The following is a 22,651-nucleotide window of genomic DNA, read 5'->3' on the forward strand; positions in this document are numbered from 1 at the left end:
TCCTGGTTCTGTGCTCAGGGATCACTCCTGGTGCTCACCAACATGTAGTATTGGTGAGAGAACCAGAGTTAGCCACACGGAAGGCACTGCTTAAGTCCTATATTATCTCTCCAGCCCTTTAGTTCTCACTTTTTGGAGTGGATTATTAAGTTGTCTGGGTCATGCTAACAAAAGGCAACCTCTCTCTATATAAAGAACTTGGGAAGTACAGAAAGCAGATGAACAAGGAAACCTTAATTTATAATCAAATAATCCAGAAACTTTCCATCCATTGTTCCATAACTCCATGAGTTATGGAACAATGGCATCTTGATTATAAACCTCATATGCCATGGTGCTCTTATAAACATTCCAATTTGTTTGTCTTATGTTTTTAAATAAGTAGGTCATACTCAAAGTTATATAAGAATTAATGAAAATTTGGCAAGTGAGTTGGAGCAGAAGACATTCCCCAAAAGTAGCCCACAATGATCTGGTTTGCTAGCATCAATCCTTCTAAAACATACTTCTTGCCAATGCTGCTTGCTTCATATAAGCCAATAGATTTTAAAATTACAAAAAAAAAGACCACAACTCGCATACAAAGACAACTTTATTTACACATAAAAAATAAATGCTTCAGAATTTTTTTTCTGAAAACAGTCTTTTAACTTCAAATTTCAAAAGAAAAAATTGAAAGGGCAGTTGATAGCTTTTATACTTTGAACAATGTCACATTTAAACTTTTTTTGTAAGCTGCACAAAACATACCTCTCCTGTAGTGGGAAATGCATGACCTTTTGTAACTGCAGGCTTAAATCTTATGATGGCACAAAAAATAAATGAAAAATAAAACAATATTTCAAAATTGAAAATGTGGCTTTTATCTGACATGGTTTTTATCTTGAATACCTCTCTGCATGTTAATACTTCTTAGGAATAACCCAAAGCAGAATATTTTTTCCCTGATAATACTTATCATTACCATTTAAAAAAAGTGATAAAAGAAAGCTCTTGTAGGTCACCTAACAACTATCTTCTGTGATCATAAATTTCTGAGTAAGAGTATTAGCCTTATCTTATGTAAGAAAAGAAAGTAGCCTCATATTTTAGGATCAAATTTACTCTGGAGCATGCCAGTCTCAGTGCTATGTAAGAAATCTCTCCTTAAAAAAAATAGGTAACTGAAGGAACCACATAATTCAAATGGCAAATATCAAATGGTTAACACATCAAACAAGATGAAAAAATATTTGTATAAGATTATGACCTTTCTTTCTCTCTATCTCTCTCTCCCTCCCCCATCCCTCCCCTCTTGCTTCCCCTTTCCCTCTCTTTGAAAGCAGGGCTTAATTTGTAATGCTTTGCTCAATACAAGAAGAACTCAATCTACCTGGTAAAACCGTATATAATGGGTGTAAATACCATTTTTCATCTCCTACCCCCAGACAGGGATTCCTAAAGTCATCATTTATTTACCAGTAACATGGTGACTATTTAAGGCATCTATATTTCAGGTGACAACCTGATGTTCAACAAAATCAGGTAACTTGTAGGTATGATGAACATCACCTTGAATACTAAAGAACATTAAAGAATGCTCTATCTTGGGTAACTTATTTTTTTTTCACCTTGAAGTTTCAAAAGAGGTCAGAATTCTGGACCAAGAAAGGTAAGAAATTAAGAAGATGACATACTAGAAAATGCCAACCTCTCCAGTCTTTGGACAGCAGGAAGGTGCCTGAGTTAAAACAAGCCTTCAGCAGTGCTGGAAGAGGGGAAGGGAGGAAACCAAGAACATGCTTCCATTCTGTACAAATAGTTTGATTCTTCTCATTATCTGTGATGTTGCATTGGGTTAAATGCTTTACGGATCCAAAAAATGTTTGGATTGGCCTTATGTGTTGTTAAAATTCTTCTCAGGGTGCACGAGAATCCAAGGTGCCATCCAGTACTGTGGTAAAACCTGCGGAAAATACTAGGCACAAAGAGGAGGCTTTTTTTCCTTTTTAGTAAGGTCACAGATAGTCCAGAAGGAAATAAAAAAGTTGAAAAGGTAATTCAGAAAAATCCCAGTTCCCCTCAAGAGAGTATAGCAAAGCAAAAGTAAGGTGACCTTTTTACTCTAAAGCATTAAATTTCCCCAAAATACAGGTTAGGATCTTACAATAAGAATGAAGAATAAGGAAACATTTGTTCCGTTCACTGCGGAGGGCTGGGTGGTGGCGGAAAGCAACAACTATAACACAACTGAATGAAAGCAATGGATAGACTTGATCAATTTGTGCTCATGATTTATTACTCACTAAAGATGCCACTGTTATTGAAAAGGCAGTTCTGTTCAATTCTTCTTAGACAGGAAGTTTTAAAAATTTGCTCTTTAGAAGAATACATCATCTCTAGGATGGGGTTGATAGCCCAGTGGGTAGGGTGCTTGCCTTGCATGCAGCCAACCTGGGTTGGACCCCCAGGATCCATTATGGTCCCCTAAGCCCTCCAGGTATGATCCCTGAGTGCAGAGCCAGGAGTAAGCCCTGAGCATCGCTGGGTGCGGTCCAAACATACATTTTCTCTTTAATAGCATCACTCCACAAGTTTAAACCAATGTCATGGAAAATATCCTTGTACTATTATGTTTTGGTCTGTTTTTTTTTGTCCTCTTTTGGCCACACTTGGAGATGCTGGGGGGCTGCTTCTGGTATGGTGCTTCGGGGTCACTCCAGGCAGTGCTCATGGGATAAACACTCCACAGCACAGCAGGGGTTCTGCCCTCTGAGCTAATCTCCTGGCCCCTCCACACTGCTCTGATTCAAAGAATATTTTGTATCATGATTTGAACAATTTACTCATAAAGCTTAAGTCAGTTAAGACTCAGAATCTTTCCCCACTAAAACCTTGTGCTTTATCAAAACAAGAACAGCAAGCAGCAGAACAACTGTGCCTTATTTGTAAGAAACTGTAACCTACGAATCTGAATTTAGGATTTAACTACTTAAGACTTTTTTCTATTCTACATCTTACACAAGGTAGTACTCAAAAGCATGGCAAACTTGTAATACCTTAATTAGGAAGCTTGTGAATACAGGGGCCCTATTCATATTTCTGTATGCATAAACTATTGTCTACTTTTTAAAAGGCTAATTCATAGTTAATATAAAAATCAGTCCTTAATAAATTAGCTAAAAACTATCAAATATAAATAGGCAAAATGAGATCACCCTACAGCAAAGTTGAAAGACTTAGAAGACCTTGGCTGAGGTCCTAAAAGTTTGAATCTCAGGTTTGCCACAGCTACTGGGTAACAACTTCTCTTGTCCCTCTGACTGACTCCCCTAGAAACACCAATTGACGCGGGAAAAATCAAAAGTTTTTCTAAGCTTAACACACAAGTTAACACAGAGATCACTCTTTCCGACTTAAACCAAAGTCCCAAACAACACAAAAGCCCTGAGTGTTCAAGCAAGCAAACTGATGAACAGAATAGACAAAATGCCCACATTCCCTTTATTCAAGTAAGTGTACACTGAATGCTTGTAGTTCAGAAAGGAAAAATCATATCAGCAATTCTGACTTCATGAACTAACTGCTATGTCCGGGAGCAGATACTCAGGGCAAGTTAGCAACACTTGATGAGGACATTCAGGTTGCAGACAGTCAAGGGCTACTCCTGTCCAGATGTATGAGGTTACTTATGAGACACTGGAAGAATGAGGGATGGTGTGTGGGTGGGGGAGCGAGAGGGGAGGTGCCACAGAAATCATCAAAATAGTTTGGAAAATGGACCATGCTTCCTTAGAAGCAAAACAGAAAAGTCTATTCTACATAAGGAATATTGATTTTACATTTCCATAAGACTTAACAAGGGGTGTTCTTATGGTTTTTGAGATGGAAGTAATCTTTAACCTTAAAAAACTCAAATCAGAGGCTGGAACAATAGTACAGCAGGTAGGGCACTTGCCTTGCACACAGCCGACCTGGATTCGATCCCCGGCATCTCATCAAGTCCCCCTGAGTGCAGAGACAGGAGTAACCCTTGAGCACTCAGGGTGTGGCCCCCAAACAAAACAAATAAACACACAAAAAAACAAAGTAAAGAAATACATATATTTTAAAAAAGGAAACATATCATAGGAATATGAGTATTCTTCACGTTTTCTTCATTAGATAGGGAAGTCCCCCTGAAGTAAGAATAAGAAAATTCAGTAAGCTGGAAAATATTTCTAATTTTAACTGTATTTCCCCTTCACACCACAATTTAAAATGGATACAAGTTCCATATAATTAGAAACCGTACAGAGGGACAGAGTGGTAGAACAGAGGGTAGGGTGTCTACTTTGCAGGCAGCCGACCTGACTTTGATTCCTGGCATTCCAGATGATCTCTGAGCACTCCCAGGAGTAATTCCTGAGCACAGAGTTAGGAGTAACTCCTGAGAATCACTGAGTATGGCCCAAAAACTAAAAAAAAATTTTAAACTGTCATCCTATATTAAAAAAAAAACCATACAAATAACAAGCAGCAATCTCAGCCTTTTTCTTTTGTCTTGGGATCACTCCCAGTGAAGCTCAGGGCTTACTCCTGGCTCTGTGCTTAGGAATCACTCCCAGTGGGGCTCAAGGGACCATACAGGATGCCAGGGATGGAACCTGGGTTGGCTATGTGCAATGCAAATGCCTTATGGGCTGTACCATCGCACCAGCCCACAACTTCACTTTTAAGTACTATTCTTCCTGGCCACCACTATGAAGTACTATGACCGGTGTGAAGTCAGACTGGGCTGGAGCCGAATGATTTAACTTACAGAGAGTCCTGCAAAGCAACGATTCTCTTCCTTTCCTTCTACCCTGGTGCCAGGTATGAAGCCCAGGGCTTCAGCAATCCATGGCAGACAATCTACTTCTAAGCCATACCCTGGCGCAACAAATGTTTTCTCTTTCAATATAAAATATACCCCCAAATTGTGTATTTTGTGTTATTTTATATTAATGGCCACTAGAAAAATTTCATTAAGAATATTTTGCAAAGCATGCCTATTTAACCAACCTTTAAACGAAGTTATTTTGAATAAACTGAACTTTTATTTGCAGATTAAATAATTGTGATCATTATTTTTTTTTATGGGCTGGGATGATGGCTGAAAGGACTAGAGCACATGCTTCTCATGTTGGCGCCCTGGGTTTAATTCCCTGCATGACATGACACCCTGATGTGGCTGGGAACAAGCCCAGACAGAGCATCAAAGTGGGTGGGAGTAAGGCCCAAGCACTCCGATGTGGTCAGAATTTTTCTTTTTTTTTCAAGTCTCATACTCAGTGATACTAGGAGCCCCTGGGGGCAGTTGTTTGGATGTTCAGTCTGGCCCATGCTGCAGTACTGGGGGGCCACTGTTGAGGGCTGTGGTGTTGGGGCCAAATCAGGGCAGAGCACATGCGCTCATTCTTGAGCTGTCTCCCCAGTTCCCACATTCGAATTCTGAATGGCAGTGCCCTGCTTCATCACTGAAAAGGGGACTGCACTGTAGCACTGTAGCACTGTCCTCCTATTGTTCATCTATTTGCTCGAGCGGGCACCAGTAATGTCTCCATTGTGAGACTTGTTGTTACTGTTTTTGGCATATTGAATACGCCATGGGTAGCTTGCCAGGCTCTGCCGTGCAGGCGAGATACTCTTGGTAGCTTGCCGGGCTCTCTGAGAGGAACAGAGGAATCAAACCCGGGTCGGACTTGTGCAAGGCAAACGCCCTACCCGCTGTGCTATCACAGCAGTTTGAAAAGGGGACAAAACTCTTTTTTTTTTACTTCCCTAAGGAACCAATTTTTACTCATATAAGTTAAAAAAAATCAGTTTAGGAGCTGGAGCAATAGCACATCATGTAGGGTGTTTGCCTTGCACGCGGCTGACCCAGGTTTGATTCCCAGCATCCCATATGGTCACTTGAGCAACACTAGGGGTAATTCCTGAGTGCATGAACCAGGAGTAACCCCTGTGCATCACCGGGTGTGATCCAAAAAGAAAAAAAAATCAGTTTACATATAAAAAGATGTGTAAGCTAGTAATCTACTTTATTAGGAAAGGAAATAGATTTTATAATTATGAGTATTTTGAAAAGTTCAAATTCATTAGTATGAAAATATATCTCAGTGAAATAATACTTACTTATAAAAACATATTGTCTTTGCCATGTGAAAATCTGCTGTTTAGTTCTCTAGATTTCTTTATCAGAGCTTTTTTCTGTGCTTCATCAAACCGATTAACTTTGAGGTCCTTATCACGGTCAAATGGTATTCTTTCTTGGGGCTTATTTTTCTCTTCAGCAGCCTTATTCTTTAATTTTTTATGATGAATGTCCATAAGAGACTCTGACCTTTTTAACTCCTGGAGAGAGTAAGAAAACATACATTAAAAAAAACAATTTATCACATACAGATTATTGACAGCCAATAATCAGGGAACATTTAAGTATTTAACATTTAAGTACAGAACACAAAGGAGGGCTCTTTACAAGCCCAGTTACAAATCCAAGACAGCATCTGTGAAGAAAATTATGCATCAGAGATGAATTCAATTTCATGAAAATGAAAGGAGCTACCAGTTACTGATCATACAATTTTTGAAAAGACAGAGGAGAAACCATACTTAAAAAGCCTCAGGAAAAGCGCAGTAGGATGTGTCAGACTCGATGAGAGGAAGAGCAACAACGCTGTCACTTGGGAGCTGGTTAAAATGCCCTGGATGTGCCGTGACACCCGGATGGGTGAGTAGGAGGGAAAGAGTACTTGCTAGGCTGAATCAAAACTCAGAATATAAATCAGAAATATAATGGCATAGAGGAGATAGCATTCAAGGCCCGTGAAGGGGCTACTGGCATACGCCCGTGGGGAGAGGCCCTTCACTCCTACCAGTTTTCTATCCTTCTCACTCCCTCCCTCAGCTTCTTTCAGTCGGGTTACCTTTGTCCCTTTATATCTCTGAGTCCCGCCTATAAGAGAGATCAATCTGTACATGTTTCTAATGTGTTTCCTGGTTTTTTGGTCACGCCCGGAAATGCTTGGGGATTGCTCATGGTGGTACTTCGGGCACCAAGAAGTGCCAGGGCCCAAGCCCAGGCAACCCATAAACAAAGCGTACGCTCAGCCTCTGGAACTATCTCTCCGGTCTGTTAAAGTCTTTTTGGGGGGCTGGAACAATAGCACAGCGGGTAGGGAATTTGTCTTGCACGAGGCTAACTCGGGTTTGATTCCCAGCATCCCATATGGTCCCCTGAGCACCGCCAGGGGTAATTTCTGAGTGCATGAGCCAGGAGTAACCCCTGTGCACTGCTGGGTGTGACCCAAAAAGAAAAAAAAAAGTCTTTTTGGAACTGATTTACAAGTCAAGTGACTCCTTATTCTTCATTTTCCACAAATTTGAAGGATTTGAGAATTTATAAATTATTGTTTAAAGTAATCTATCCATACATTTAGTACGGGAGGATGGTAAGGAACTTAAGTTCTAAATTCAGAAAAGTCTGGATTGCAATGATGGTTCTGCTGCTTTCAACACTGGCAATGTGGGGCAAATAATTTTCTTTCTCAGCAACAGATTCACTGTCACTGTCATTGTCATCCCACTGCTCATCGATTTGCTCGAGTGGGCACCAGTAATGTCTCCATTGTGAGACTTGTTACTGTTTTTGGCATATCAAATACACCATGGGTAGCTTGCTAGGCTCTGACGTGCGGGTGGGATACTCTCGGTAGCTTGCCGAGCTCTCTGAGAGGGTTGGAAGAATCAAACTTGAGTTGGCCGCGTGCAATGCAAGGCAAATGCCCTACCTGCTGTGCTATCGCTCCAGTCCCAGCAACAAAATGATAGCAATAATATCTAGATGTTTGGGTAAGTGAGGAGTTAAATATTCTACCAAATACCAAGAATTTAGTACTGTGCTGGGTACATAAGAATCACTCAACTAAGTATTAAATTCACTGAGCACTTGCTACAACATAACCCTGATAATATCTCTGTAAATTAATATTATACAAATTTGAAAAGAATGAGAAAATAAATCGAACCAATGTGAAAAAAAAAACCCAAAGAGATTTCAATTTCACAGTTGAAAGATACATATATATATGAGTCTCTTGCCCGCACGCCTGGCTATCTTCCCCGGGGCCCCTCGGAGTGGATGGGCTCCAGCTTCCCTCCCCACCCCGAGCAGAGCTCCCGGCGGCCAAAGACCACCGAAACTTAGCTACAGCCATGCTTGAGGCCCCTCTCCACACGTTCGGACAGGCCTCACACATGAATGTACCAGCAGAGGAACCCAGGTGTGTCTAATTCCATCAATGGTCAGCACCCAGAGACTTAAAAGCGAGCTCCCAGAATTGCACTGCCACGAAGCGGCCACATGATATCTTGTAGCCTACTTCTCCCTCTGGGAGAAACTGGCAAGCTTCTGAGAGTTTCCTGCCCACATGGGACAGCCTTGCAAGCTTCCCATGGTGTATTCATATGCTAAATCCAGTAACAAGCTGGATCTCATTCCCCTGACCCTGAAAGAGTCTCCAGTGCGACATTGTTGAGAGGGCCAAGCTGAGAGAGACTTCTAAAATCTCAGGAAAAGGATGAATGGATAGGTTACTGAGCCCACTTGAGAAATTGACGATTAACAGGGATTTCGTGATATATAGATATATCTATATATCTATCTATAGATATATAGAGAGAGTATTCAATTTTGGGCCACGCCTAGTGGTGCTTAGTGCTCAGGGACTACCATATGCAGTGGCAGGGATCAAACCAGGGTTGGCAGCAAGCATGGGAAGTGCCTTAGCCCCTCCTCTGTATTTCAAGTGCAATTTTTGTTAACAGATCTCATGAGGTTTAAGTAAATAACTCAAAAATTATTTAAAGGTCGCTCACAAATAGCCTCTCTGGCTCCTGATCAAGTTGCTTAACGGCCATGCTCCCAGAGACTCAGAAACAAATCTTGGAACCCAGCATCTTTTGGCAGAAATGCATCCGGACTTTGCATTAGGTTTTTGGCACCGGGCCACCCCAGATGGGAAAAGGTGCCGATCCACCCCTTTTCCCCCTGATGACTTGGGGGCTGCCATCTTCCAGAGGCAGATGGACAGACAGGTTTGGGCCCGCTGTGACGAGGCACGTAGGGCTTCATGGGATGGGGGTGGGGCTGGCCCTTTCCTCCCCAGCCCCAATGAGACCTCAAGTCGCCGCCCACGAACAGCCTCTGGCTTCTGATCGAGTTGCTTAAAGGCCATGATCCCAGAGAGTCAGAAACAAATCTTGGAACCCAGTGGCTTTTGGCAGAAATCCCTCCAGATTTAATTATTGAAATTCCAGAATTCCAAAATTGCGTGGTTGCTAACGTGGCCACGTGACAACATATGCTATTCATAATCAGCAATAGAAAACAAAGTGTCTAATATTGCCTTTTCAGCAGATCTAAGTGTTGGGGAAAAATCTCAATTAACAATGGTGGGTCTGGTGTCGAAATATTGAATGTAATCAAAGTAGAGAGAGAGTAATGTGGAAATCATCTGCCATACAGTTAGGGAGAGGGTAAAGGATGAGAGGTATACTGGGATTTTTGGTGGTGGAAAATGTGCACTGGTGAAGGGACGGGTGTTTCATCATTGTATGACCGAGACTTAAAACCAAAAGCTTTGGAACAGCTCTCACGGTGATTCAATAAATAAATTTGAAAAAAAAAATTGTTTAAAGAACTGAATGACATCACTACCAAGTTCTCACCCACTTCTCTGTATAAACATTGTTTCTTAACTCATTCACTCTAAAAGCACACTAACAAAAGAACAGTTATGACATCTATATTATTTTTTAAGTTTTATTTTAATGAATCACTAAGAGATATAGTTACAGACTTACAAACTTTCATGATTATATTTCAGTCAAACAATGATGGAGTACACATCCCTCCACTAGTGCTCATTCTCCATCACCAATGTTCCCAGTATCCCTCCCGCCACCCCCCACCCCTTACCATCCTCTGCCTCTGTGGCAGGCACATTCCCTCTTTCTTTCTCCTTTTGGGTGTTATGACACCTATATTATTAAGAACATCCAAGCCCAGGAATTAGTTGGGGAAAAACAAGTCTTCATTTGAAGATTAAATTAATAATTTGCTTTATATTACTAATTATAAAAATTCACATATATATTTATAATCTGTATACAGGTAAAATTTAATATTGTTTAATGAACTGAAGTTACAACTTAGTCCAGAGGGGAAAAACTACATTTAAAGATGCAGGCAAATAAAGTATTTTCAATATCAATTTATGTGCATAATCTGGTTGCAGTGAAAGATGACATCAAATATAATCATAAAAGACTTTCAAGCATAAAAGTGAATTCCATTAGGATAAATTTCTGTAGCAGGGGAGAAATGTAGCTATGAATTCAAGGAGAAAAAGAGATGAAATACTACTTCCAACTGTTAAGGAAGTGCCTTTTATATTCTTAATGGGTAATAAGAGATACTGAGTTGCTATGGCATTTATGCTCCATTTGAAATATTTAATAAAAAGGCAAATAATATGCTATAAATTACATCTTTGGTAACTTTTGAAATTTATAAGAGATTTTGGATTAGCAAATGAAATATTTCTTTTAGGGGAAACCAAGAAAGAATACTCGAAGACCCCTGGTTTCCACCCCGACCAGTTGAAAAGAAATATAGATTTCTGAGTCCCAACCTAGATTTACTGAAAACAAACAAACCAACCAACCAACCAACAGAAAAAAACCCAAACAAACAACAACAACCTGTCAATTGTGTATGTGTATGTGGGGTGGGGGGAATCTTAGGGTAGGGGGCAGAAACCTTGGCTTTAATTTTTTTTTTAATTTTTAATTTTTTTTTTTGTTTTTTGGGGTCACACCTGGCGATGCACAGGGGTTACTCCTGGCTCTGCACTCAGGAATTACTCCTGGCAGTGCTCAGGGGACCATATGGGATGCTGGGAATCGAACCCGGTCGGCTGTGTGCAAGGCAAATGCCCTACCCACTGTACTTTCACTCCAACCCCAGCTTGGCTTTTAAAAACCACTACTTTCTTATATAGGGGACTTATAGGATAAGGAATGCACTATGTAAGTCATTCTTCTTGATAGTTTGGTATTAATAGAGAAAATAAAATATGACACAAGGAGGAATGTAGTACAGGTTAATTTTAAGATGGAGAAACATAATTAATACAGATAAGATTACATAAGAACATATAGATACAAAAAGGCTACAGTATAGAAATCTGATTTATTTTCTCATTTTTTTGGTTTTGGGGGCCACACCCAGCAATGCTCAGGGGTTACTCCTGGCTCTGCACTCAGGAATTGTTCCCGACTGGTTCGAGGACCATATGGGGCATGATGGATTGAACCCAAGTCAGCTGCATGCAATAGTACCCACTGTACTATTGTTCTGGCCTGAACCTGGTAAAACAACATTTTCTGTATTCCTTGCTTTCTCTGCTAATGAGTTACTATAACTCATTAGTAAAGTTTTAATGATGAAGGCATACATGCTATTAACAAGGAGTTCTGAAGATAAAAGAAAGAGCTGGGCAAAACAGAGACCAAAGTTTGGAGGCGATACATAAAGATGTGAAAAAGAAATTACAGTGTCCTAGTTTTCTTAAAGCCACTGTCAAAGAAAGTGACACTCCAGAGCAAAATGCACAAAAGTAACAAAAAGCAAATGAATAAATAAAGATGAGGAGTTCTAATATACCAATTTCCTATATTAACCAAGCAAGTAACAGTGAAGATGGAAAAAAATACATGAAACCACTGGGTTACTTTAGCAGTCAAGCACTCAGACTTGTAACGGTAAGAGAAACTGTTTTATCTATTGTTCTAGGTGTACCCTGGTCTGTCTGGTTTCAAATAATGTGTACACTGCATGACCAAACTAATGCTAAAACTTTTAAAGTTGAAATACCTAAAGTTGTCAAGTCACTAAAATTCCTATCTTGAAAGTAAATTCACACAGAGACCAATATGCTAAATAACCAATTTGTTTTTGTTTTTTGTTTTTTGATTTTTTGGTTCATAACCAGCAAAGCACAAGGGTTACTTCTGGCTCTGCTCAGGAATTACTCCTGGCTGTGCTCAGGGGACCATATGGGATGCTGGGAATCGAACCCAGGTCAGCCCCATGCAAGGCAAACGCCCTACCCGCTGTACTATCGGTCCAGCCCCTAAATAACCAATTTTTAAATTGAAGTATTTAATAGAAAAGTACACTTTTGTAATAATTTATAAAATCTATGTGATTTGTTCAGGATGGAATGGTCTGTTACTAGTTTTGAAAATTCACGCTAAAATTTGAGTTGTTTGAATTTTATCTTCATGATCCTAGTTTTAACTTGAGCTGGAGATATAGTATGGACAAGAGGGTGCTAGTGACCATATGGGATGCCAGTGATTGAACTAGCATTAGCTGCGAGCAAGGCAAGCATCTTACCCGCTGCACTCTCTCTGGGCCCTATTCTTTTCTAACATAACTGTAATGGCTATAAATGTTGGTCTGATCCTGGCATCACAGATGTCCCCCGGGCACCAGCAGGAGTGACTCCTGAGCACTGCTGAGTGTGGCTCAAATCCTTCCACCAATTTTTCAGTTCATCAAACTAAAAGTTATATAATGGCTTAGTCTTCAGACTATACATATCATTATATTAAAAGCAAATCTTAGAAGCAACCAAAGTTTTCATATAAGATCAGGTCCACTGTATGCCCCACACTCCGGGAAGCCACCAGTTTTCACTGAGTTTATGAGTTAGTTCTGTTGTTTCTGTTTGTTCTGCCAGTTTGTTGGCTTCAGTCACATCTGAGTGAAACTATCTGATAATTGATTTCTCTTATTTCACTAGTCAGACTCACTCAAAATCCAGAGATAAATGTATATTCACTGAGTGTTGTAATTCAGATTCTTAGCAAGATGAGGAATATTCTATCACCCCCTAAAGTTCTTTAGGCCGCCCTTCCTAGTGAATCTTCTCTCTCAAACACTAAATTGTTTCCTCACCAGGTTTATTCTGTATGCTACAGTACTTATAAATGGTATAAAATGGTATCTGTATAGTGTAATGTATATAAGAGTAATCCTAAGAATGCATTGCTGGTATGAAGCCTCTTTCACTCAACCTACTCTAACTATGTAAGCATCCATGAACATTTTTCATACAAGTCTTTTGAAGGTCAGTTGCTTGGAGGTCATTTCCAGTGGTGCTCAGGGGACCACAAGATAATGGGGATTGAACCCAGCCAAAAGCATGCACTTAACCCTCTGAGTTACCTCTCCAGCCCTAAGTTTTGTAAGAAATGCCCACTTGGAAAAGGCACAATGTATTCTGCTTCAGCTATTCTTTTCACTCTCTCTTTTTGTTTTTGTTTTTGGGCCACACCTGGCAATGCTCAGGGTTTACTCCTAACTCTGTACTCAGGAATTACTCCTGGCAGTTCTAGATGATCATATGGAATGCCAGGGATTGAATTCGATTTAGTTTCAAGCAAGGCAAGTGCCTTACCTGCTGCACTCTCTCTGGCTCCTAGTCTTTTCTAACATAACTGATTATGGTTATAAATTTTGGCTCTAAGAATGCTTTATATAACATTATACTGCTTCTTATCTTTCTTCCTTCCTTCGCTGCTTCCTTCCCTCCCTCCCTGCCTCCCTCCACTCTTCCCTCTTTCCCTCTCTCCCACTCTCCCGTTTTTACAAAATCCAACGATAGAAGCTGGGGCTCATATATTGTAAGCATGTTCTCTGCCACTGAACTGTATACCTGACATATATTCCACTTTTGTTATCATTAAGGTTGGAGTTTTTTGTTTTGTTTTTTTCCTATTTGGGGGCCATACCTGGCTGTGCTCAGGGCTTACCCCTGGTTCTGTGCCCAGTGATCTCTCCTGGCAGGGGCTCAGGGGACCATATGGAAGCTGGGGATTGAACCTGGTTGGCTATGTGTAAGGCAAGTGACCTACCTGCTGTATTATCTCTCTAGGCCCCAGATTTAAATCTTTTTATAAAAAACTTCCCAATCTGTTTGTGATTTATAAACTAGTCAACTAAAGACCTCTAGGACTTGGCAAAGCTCTTAATTTCTGACTTTTAGGAAATAAATTTTTGATATATGACATTTAGTAAAATAGAAACTAAAAATATTATATGAATGCATCAAAATACTCTACACTAAAGGATTTTATATAAAACATACACAACAGAAATGAGTATTTTAAAAGAAGATGTATAGAAAAAGACTGAGGTAAAGAGGAAGACAAAAAAAAGAAAGTAAAAGAAGAAAATGAGATCATTAAGTCATATATTCTGTTCTCTTACTTACATTGTACGAGGACACCTGCTCAGCCAATCTCTTCTCCCTTCCTGACAAGACGTGTTCTTCATCCTTCTTATTAAACAACTTCCTTGCTTCTTGTGTCTCCTGAGAAATGAACACAGATAATACATTACTGAACCATATAATTAAGAGAAAATAAAAAGAAGCCCCACGACTTTTCTCCTTGAGTAATGAGATGAAATTAAGCCATGCTTGTTGCATCAATCTCCTCCCATTCAAAATGATTTTCCTGAAAATAAGAAAAATGACCTAACCAACTAGTTGGAAGAAATTACCCTATTTATCAAACCCAGACATGATGAAATGTTGGAGAGATAAGACTTGAAAAGAAATCCTTCATTGTCTGTTATCAAAAGTTGTAAAATTACTGCTAAGGGGCAGAAATAATGACTTATGAAAAGGTGAGCAGATTGGAAAGGAACAAATAATACTATCTTAATTCACAGATGACTATATAAAATTTCAAAGAATCCGTGTGTGTGTGTGTGTGTGTGTGTGTGTGTGTGTGTGTGTGTGTCTATAAAATCCTGGAACTGAAAAGGAAGTATGGCAAAGGTAAAGATACGAGTTAATGAATATAAAACTAATCAGCCACAAAGAACTGGGACTTGAAACTGGACAATGATGAAGCCGGGGTCGAGGCGCTGCCTCCCATCACCAGAACGCCTGCCTCTGTCCAGTCGGCGGCGTGTGATCCTGTCTGCTGTCTGGACTCCGAATGCCTCTGGTGATTTCCAACCACAGAACAGCTGGGTGTGTATGAGCACTGCAACTAAAAAGATTGTGTGGGCACCCTAGCCAGGTCTATAGGACTCCAAGTCCAGGGAGGGCATGTGTGAAACCCACTGCCACGTCGAGCGAGCACTACAACCAGAAAGTGTGCACAGACCACAAGTAAAGACTGTGGCCTCAACCAGACTACTTTTGGTTCCAGAAACTGCTTACAGCCATGTCCCTAGACTGTGAACTAAGCCATAGCCCCACGCCGGCTGAGGACGGAAAATATCCTTTTTTCTTGCTGGGCGGCGTGGAGTCAACCAGATTATGAGGACTATTTATTAAGCAGGCATGAACTTGGTGACGTGGGAAAGAGGAAGAAAAAAAAATTATGTACTTGAAACAGCGGGACTTCATATCTCCCATTCTCAGCAACGGAAAACTAATTATCAAATGCTTCCTTGGCGGTAGGGCTGTCTTTCCTGGGGGGAAACTCCAACAATAGTGAGTTTTATGTTGAAATATGGAATGTAGTCAAGGTAAAGAGAAAATGAAGTGAAATTTATCAATTACGCAGGTGGGGATGGGGGGTGGGGGAGGCAGGGGCTGGGAGGCGATTTTGGGGGGTGGAATATGGGCACTGGTAAAGGGATGGGTGTTTGAGTATTGTATAACTGAGACATAAGCCTGAGAACCTTGTAACTTTCCACATGGTTATTCAATAAAATAAATGTTTAATAAATAAATAAATAACAAAAAAACAAACAAAAAAAAGTAAAGAGTGTGGCCTCTGGTGGGTACAGCAAAGTGATGTGTGAATATCCCTTAAGTCACTTCAACATCGTCAAAAGAGGGAAAGGAAAGGGGCTGTGAAGAGATGACAACAACCTTCCCAGAACAATTGAAAGTCAACCCCTATTTTTATCCTGCTGCATTTGCAACAGAGAAACCAGTACAACCTCACCTTATACAACTTTGATCTAAAGAATGGTGGAAAGTAACAATGAATGCAGTCAAGTTTTTTGGCTTCAATAAACTAATGCTCTGGGGGCTGGAGCGATAGCACAGAGGGTAGGGTGTTTGCCTTGCATGTGGCCGACCTGGGTTCGATTCCCAGCATCCTGTATGGTCCCCTGAGCACCGCCAGTAGTAATTCCTGAGTGCATGTGCCAAGAGTAACCCCTGTGCATCGCTGGGTGTGGCCCAAAAAGAACAAACAAACAAACAAAAAAAAAAAACAACTAATACTCTGATATGAGAATTAGATTTAGTCAACTTGATGAAATGAGGTCATAACATCTCCATCAGCTTTTGATATATCTAAAGCTTCCATTTCCTTCTGCAGGGGAATCTTACTTCCCTCAAGTCACATGGCCACGGTGAATGGGAGAATGCTAACAGTGTGAGAGAAATAAATATGCTAGGATAGAGAGAACCTATTAACAGGAAACCTGGCTAAGATTGTCAGAAAAATTAGTCACTAACTTTACAGAGGATCAAAGACACCAGAAAACAAATAGCTCTATGATACTTTGTCTGTGCCACAAAGGAAAATCTATGATATGTTAATACAGAATAATATGACATTCATGGATATAAAGAATCCCTTTTTGGGGTCAGAGAGAAAATACAGTGGGCAGGGCATTTGCCTCAACCTGATTCAATCCCTGGCATCCCATGTGGTCCCTGAACCTGCCAGGGCTGGCCTCCAAACAACAACAAAAAATCCGTTTTTAAGTTCACGTGAGAGGCAAATCCATACAATGGTGCTGTGGGCTTACTTCTGGCTCTCTGTTCATCAGTCACTTCTGGCAACACTCAGGGAACCTCTGTGATGCCAGGGATCAAGCTGGGGTTGGCTGCATGCAAGGCAAGCCCCTTTCCCACTTGTAACTGCACCTTGTAACTGCAAAAACTCTAAACAAAACATTTCCAGCACTGAAATTAATGACCAGTACTAAAGAGTACAATCACAGGATCTCATTTGACTTAAGTTCAAACTGTACTGCCTAGTTTCTATTTGTTCTTTTTTCCATGGTATTTTCCCCTTGAAGAAGACTGACTCTGCCAAGAAGGGAAAGGAGCACAGGGAAATGTAGGCACCAATAAAAACAACCATGTAAGTAAAGGAACTAAGATCTTCTGAAGACCATCTTAAAGGCTTAATGATAAGAAGGCTAATGCACTCACTGCATAAAGTATCAGTGAAGAACGAGGAGTCGGGCATTCCAACACTAGTGTTTCCAGGTACATGGTTTGCTTTTATACCACATCTGCTGTTCTTTGCCCACGTGTGGGTTCACCTTACCTTTCACATCTCAGATTTCCTTTAATCTTCAGGGCAAAGACAGCTGATAATTACCAGGCATACTCAGGATATGGTGCCAAAATGTGGAGACTTCAACATACATCCACGTTTTAAGAACAGCTTTATCTTACAGCTCTTCTCTGCTTAAAAAATAAGCTCCCCCGAGCCAGGAATTGTAGCTTAACATTAGAGTATTTGCCTTGCATGGGTGAGGGCCTGACTTTGATCCCTTGCAGTGAAAACACAAACACACACAGTGCCTCAAAATCTCCTTCTCTTTAATTTTTTATTGTGGGGGATGGGGTTAGGCCATACTTAGGGGGTGCTCAGGGCTTACTCCTGTCTGGCTCTGTGCTCAGGGGTCACTGCTGGGGGTATTCAAGAGACTTTATGTGTTATCAGATATGCCACATGCTAGGCAAATGCCTTAACCTCTGTGCTCCTTTCCTGTGTAGGGATTAAGACACTTGCCTAGCACACCCTCTTTCCTCTTTCTAAGAGAGAAAACCAAACAAAATGCCTATTCAAGCAGGTACAAATTTTGCACTTAGACAATGAGAACAAAAATCCTTCATAGGTTAGGTACTGAAGAAAAAGAGTTAAAGGAACTACTTATTTCACAGACATGATTTGCAAAATGTTTACGTCAAAACTCAAAACTATCAACTAAGGTACCACTCAGTCAAGCATTTTAATTTGACATCGAAGAGAACTGAAATCTGAGTGTATAAATTTACAGAATGGAGCTAGTGACATAGGCTTATTTCCTAATATACAATGGAGTACTTCGGGCTAGGCCACATCTAGGGGTGCTCAAGGCTTACTCCTGGCTCTGTGCTCAGGGGTCACTGCTGGTGGTATTCAAAAGACTGTATGCGTTACCAGATATGCCACATGCTAGACATGTGCCCTAACCCCTGTACTATTACCTTGTGTAGGGGTTAAGGCATAATGTATACACGTTAGGTGAGGAAGCAGCTCTGATAGAGAAGGGATCACCAAGCAAAGGGTGCTAGGCGGGACCACTAGGGATGGGAGATACAGGCTGAAAAATAGACTATAGACCAAACAAGATGCCTACTTAATACCTCTGTAGCAAACCACAACACCCAAAAAGAGAGAGTGAGCAAATGGGAATGCCCTGCCACAGAGGCAGGGTGGGGTGAAGGGGACAGGGTGGGGTGGTGGGAGGGATGCTAGGACCACTGGTGGTGGAAAATGGGCACTGGTGGAGGGATGGGCACTCGATCATTGTATGACTGAAACGTAAGCATGAAAACCTGTAAGTCTGTAACTCTGTCTCATGATGATTCACTAATAATAATAAAAAAAGAGGCATAATGTATATAGTATGGGATAACTTTTGTAACATTTTTCAATTAATGAAAATACTTCTTACCTATTTGGCAGTAACACAAAGCTCAGTGTTCCTCAGATATGGTCATTTTCCTGAGCATAAATCATTTAACTCGCTAGTTTAATTTGTGGTTTTGTCTCCTTCAAGATATTTTAAGGACAGGGGATATTGTTTAGTCAAATAAAGAGAATTTTCCTTGCATGTGTGACACCCTGGGCCTGATTCCTTGATTGCATGATCTCCCAAGCACCAATGGGAGCGATCCCTAAACACAAGCCAGGTGTGGCCCCCAAACAACACAAAACAAAATGTATTTTGAGAGGTATGCATTCGCTGAAGATTGTATGATGTCATATAAAGATAAAGACCAGGGAATTGGGAGTTAGGTATAACATGGAAATACTGCATCTACTTACCAGTACTATGCTTTCAGGAAAGTTGATCCCATAGAGGCTAGTTTCACCTGCTTTGATTTCTTGAGTTAAATGCGATGACTGAATGGGATATGAACTGGTATCACCCCCCCAGTTTATTGAGGATTTCAAGAAATAAATATAAGAACTTTCAATAAATAAACTTTAATGGGGACTTTCTTGAGTTAAATGAGATAACTGATTGGGAAATAAACTGGTATCACACCCCCTATCCTGAAAATTTTCCTTCAAGGAATCAGGATTTTACAGCAGCACCTGGGCAGAGCGACATCTCCTGGCTCGAGTGCATGTTTTACATGCAGGGGGCTCTGCTCCGGTGCCCCACACTGCAGGGTCCCCAGAGCTGTGAGCAGCCCCTGAGCACTGCTGGCTGCGGCCCCAAAACAGAACCAACACAATACCCTTAAGTCACTTTGTCTTCTATCTTTTCAAAACAAAGCCAGTATGACCAAACAAACAAACAAACAAACAAACAAAAAATCATGAGCAAAGAATTCAAGTGTCTCACCTTGGCCTTCCGCTCCCTGTCAGCCGGGGTGTCTGTCCAGACTGACCGGTCTCCAGATTTGTCGTCAGCTTTTCTTTTAAATGTCCTGGGCCCCAAACCAAAGTCTTTCATTTCTGGAGGAAGCTCAGTCATCCACGATTCTCTCACAAATGGTTTAGATGAATCCTTTAAGAGGCATAAAAAATTAAAATAAAAACGTAGTCTAGAAAAACATAAAATACTAAAGCACATGACAAAATGCTCAACACCACCAATTATCAGGAAAATCAAAACTACAATGAGGTATCATCTGACACTGGTGGTAAAGGGCTATATGTACATTTTAAAACATTTAATTTAAATTTTTGTTTTATTCTGTTTTGGGGCCACACCTGGCAATGCTCAGGGATTACTCTTGGCAGTGTTTGGGGGACCATATGGGATGCCAGGGATCAAACCCAGGTCAGCCACATGAAAGGCACAAGGCCTACCTGCTCTCCTATTGCTCCAGCTCCTAGAAATCTTTAAGTAGGTAACTTGGCCAGTGTTTTCCTCACTACCCAGCTCCTAAATCTGTTTACATGCCTACACATAAATGTATTAATATAAATTTTTTAAACTAGCAGTTTAAATCGGGTCTACTTCTCAGAGTAAAACTTGTTTTAAACTTACGTCATCCCCCTTGGTAAGCTTTTCTTTCATTCTCTGGGCCCTCTTTTCAAACTCGGCCGTTACGCTGTAGTTGACTGGTCCCTTTGCCGGCATTGGGCCCACGATGTCCTCCTCTTCGCTGCTATCTGTTTCCTTCTGCAACAAGACATTACCTTCAAACCAAGAGCTGCAGCTTATTGGAAATGATCCCAAGTTCCAAATTTTAGCCCAAACCAATGACCAGACAAACTCACAAAAGGAAGAGCGTGTTGCTGGAGAATCCAGCAATGACCCCTTACCCCTTTCCCCACCTCCCTGCAGTACATGGAGCAAAGATGACAAACCCATGCAAGGCCCGACCTACCGCCCCTCCCGAGCCCTCAACTACTTCAGCTCTCTTCCTGATAAACACAACCTCACCATTCTTTGACTGTGACATTCCAGGTAATTATTAGAGGTTGGCAGGAGATGACACATGAAGGGCACTCTACTTCCTGGTAATTTAAACACCCTCTGGAATAAGAAGAGCTATTGCAAGGAATTCTTGGAAGCTGTCATGATTCAGGCTAGTCCACTGAGATGAAAATTCTATGTAATAGCTTACAAATACTGGCCAAATGGGTTCATTTGGTTCTCAAAAATGTCATACTTCCCCCACAGATTAGTGTTGCTTTACGAGAATGCTGTTTGCTCAATTTAAAAATCATTTTAAAACAGTGCTCACTTCGGCAGTACATATACTAAAATTGGAACGACACAGAGAAGATTAGCATGCCCCCTGCACAAGGATGACATGGAAATTCGTGAAGCATTCCATATTTTTTGGTTCTTCATAACAGATAACACAAAATACATTATTTCAGTTGCGCTTTGGGACAGGGATCGGTGCTTGAGATGGAAACATGCCAAATTTAGTGATGGAAAGGTATAACGTGAGGATTGGTGTTTGAATATTAAATGTAATTAAATATTGTAAACTACCTTATAGAATAAAAAAAAATTTTAAATCATTTTAAAACACATTTTCATCCAAGATTCTGTGTTATCTGTTAACAGTGAAAGGCTCAAAAACCCAAATCCAATTTTGGTATTAAATCATTTTGTTGTTCTGGGTATTTATTCTTTTACATATTTAGTTGGAGTCCATTCCTTATGGTGCTCAGGGCTTACTCCTAGCTCTGCACTTAGGGATGACTCCTGGTAGGCTCAGGGAACCATATAGGTTGCCAGGGATCAAACCTGAGTTGGCAATGTGGAAGGTAAGTACTTGCCACTCTACTCTTGCTCCAGACCTATAAATATTTTTTCATTTTGTTTTGGGGCCACATCCAGTGGTGCTCAGGACTTCTTTCTGGCTTTGCACTCAGGAATTACTCCTGGCCGGGCTCAGGGGACCATATGGGATACCAGGGATCAAACCTGGGTGGTTTACCATCCCATGCACGGTAAACTCCCTACCTGTTGTATTACCACTCTGGCCCCAGATATTTTATTATTATTTTTTAAGAAGACTTATTTTACCCAAAAATATAACAGAAATTATGTTCTCTAAAACTTTATATTTTGGGATGCAGTTAAAATTTAGTTTCAAGGGCTGGCGTGATAGCACAGCAGGTAGGGCGTTTGCCTTGCATGCAGCCAGCCCGGGTTCGATTCCCAGCATCCCATATGGTCCCCTGAGCTCCGCCAGGAGTGATTCCTGAGTGCAAAGCCACTAGTAACCCCTGAGCATCACCGGGTGTGACCCAAAAACCAAAAAAAAAAAACCAAAAAAAATACAAAACCAAAAATTAAGTTTCAAGACAACTCACCACTCTTAGCCTATGAATGCAAGCATGTTTTTTAATCTTTCTGGACGTGGGTTTATCTTTACAATTCCAATCAGGAATTATATCACTAACTAGTCCGTTACTGAGACAATCCTGGGTTTTCTGGGTTTTACCCATTCTCTTTGGAACAAGTCCCTTTTAGGAAACTGAGACAACCTTCTCTGATCAGTGGGGGAAATGTTGATAATTCTAAGCTGACCACTTTCGTCTCCTTATTCCTGTCTAACTGGTGAGTTTAGGCTGGGCATAGGATACGTTTTGGCCAAAGAAATTCTTATTTTTCTTCCTCGTATGACAGGTGACAGGACATATCTTGGTTTCACTGGGCCCCTCAAGCTGCTTTATTGAAAGATGTAGTAGAGGAACAAGGGCTAAAGCAAACAGAACAAGTGAAGTAGTAGAAACCTGGTGATGCCTTGGGCCAGGGTGGGAGTGAAAGTGGTGGAAGTCAGGATGGCTACTAATGGGAGGAACAAGAGAATTTGTTAATTCATTTCTGTGATAG

General features: G+C 40.8%; 1 protein-coding gene and 1 non-coding gene across 2 annotated transcripts in view; one reads left to right on the plus strand and one right to left on the minus strand.

The window, feature by feature from the left end:
* Positions 1-574: 574 nt before the first annotated feature.
* GPALPP1 (GPALPP motifs containing 1) overlaps positions 575-22,651 on the minus strand; it is a 31,084-nt gene continuing 9,007 nt past the window's right edge. The window contains exons 5-9 of the mRNA XM_055118790.1: positions 20,339-20,473; positions 19,688-19,852; positions 14,349-14,447; positions 6,136-6,354; positions 575-4,157 (exon numbers count right to left, since the gene is read on the minus strand). Coding sequence (XP_054974765.1) covers positions 6,136-6,354; positions 14,349-14,447; positions 19,688-19,852; positions 20,339-20,473 — 618 coding nt within the window. The 3' untranslated portion in view covers positions 575-4,157. The remainder of the gene's footprint in view (positions 4,158-6,135; positions 6,355-14,348; positions 14,448-19,687; positions 19,853-20,338; positions 20,474-22,651) is intronic.
* On the plus strand, positions 21,034-21,140 carry LOC129401276 (U6 spliceosomal RNA). Its single transcript, XR_008628207.1, has one exon. It is a non-coding gene; the product is annotated as a U6 spliceosomal RNA (small nuclear RNA).

This window comes from Sorex araneus, chromosome 1 (assembly GCF_027595985.1).
Source record: "Sorex araneus isolate mSorAra2 chromosome 1, mSorAra2.pri, whole genome shotgun sequence".
NCBI lineage: Eukaryota > Metazoa > Chordata > Mammalia > Eulipotyphla > Soricidae > Sorex > Sorex araneus.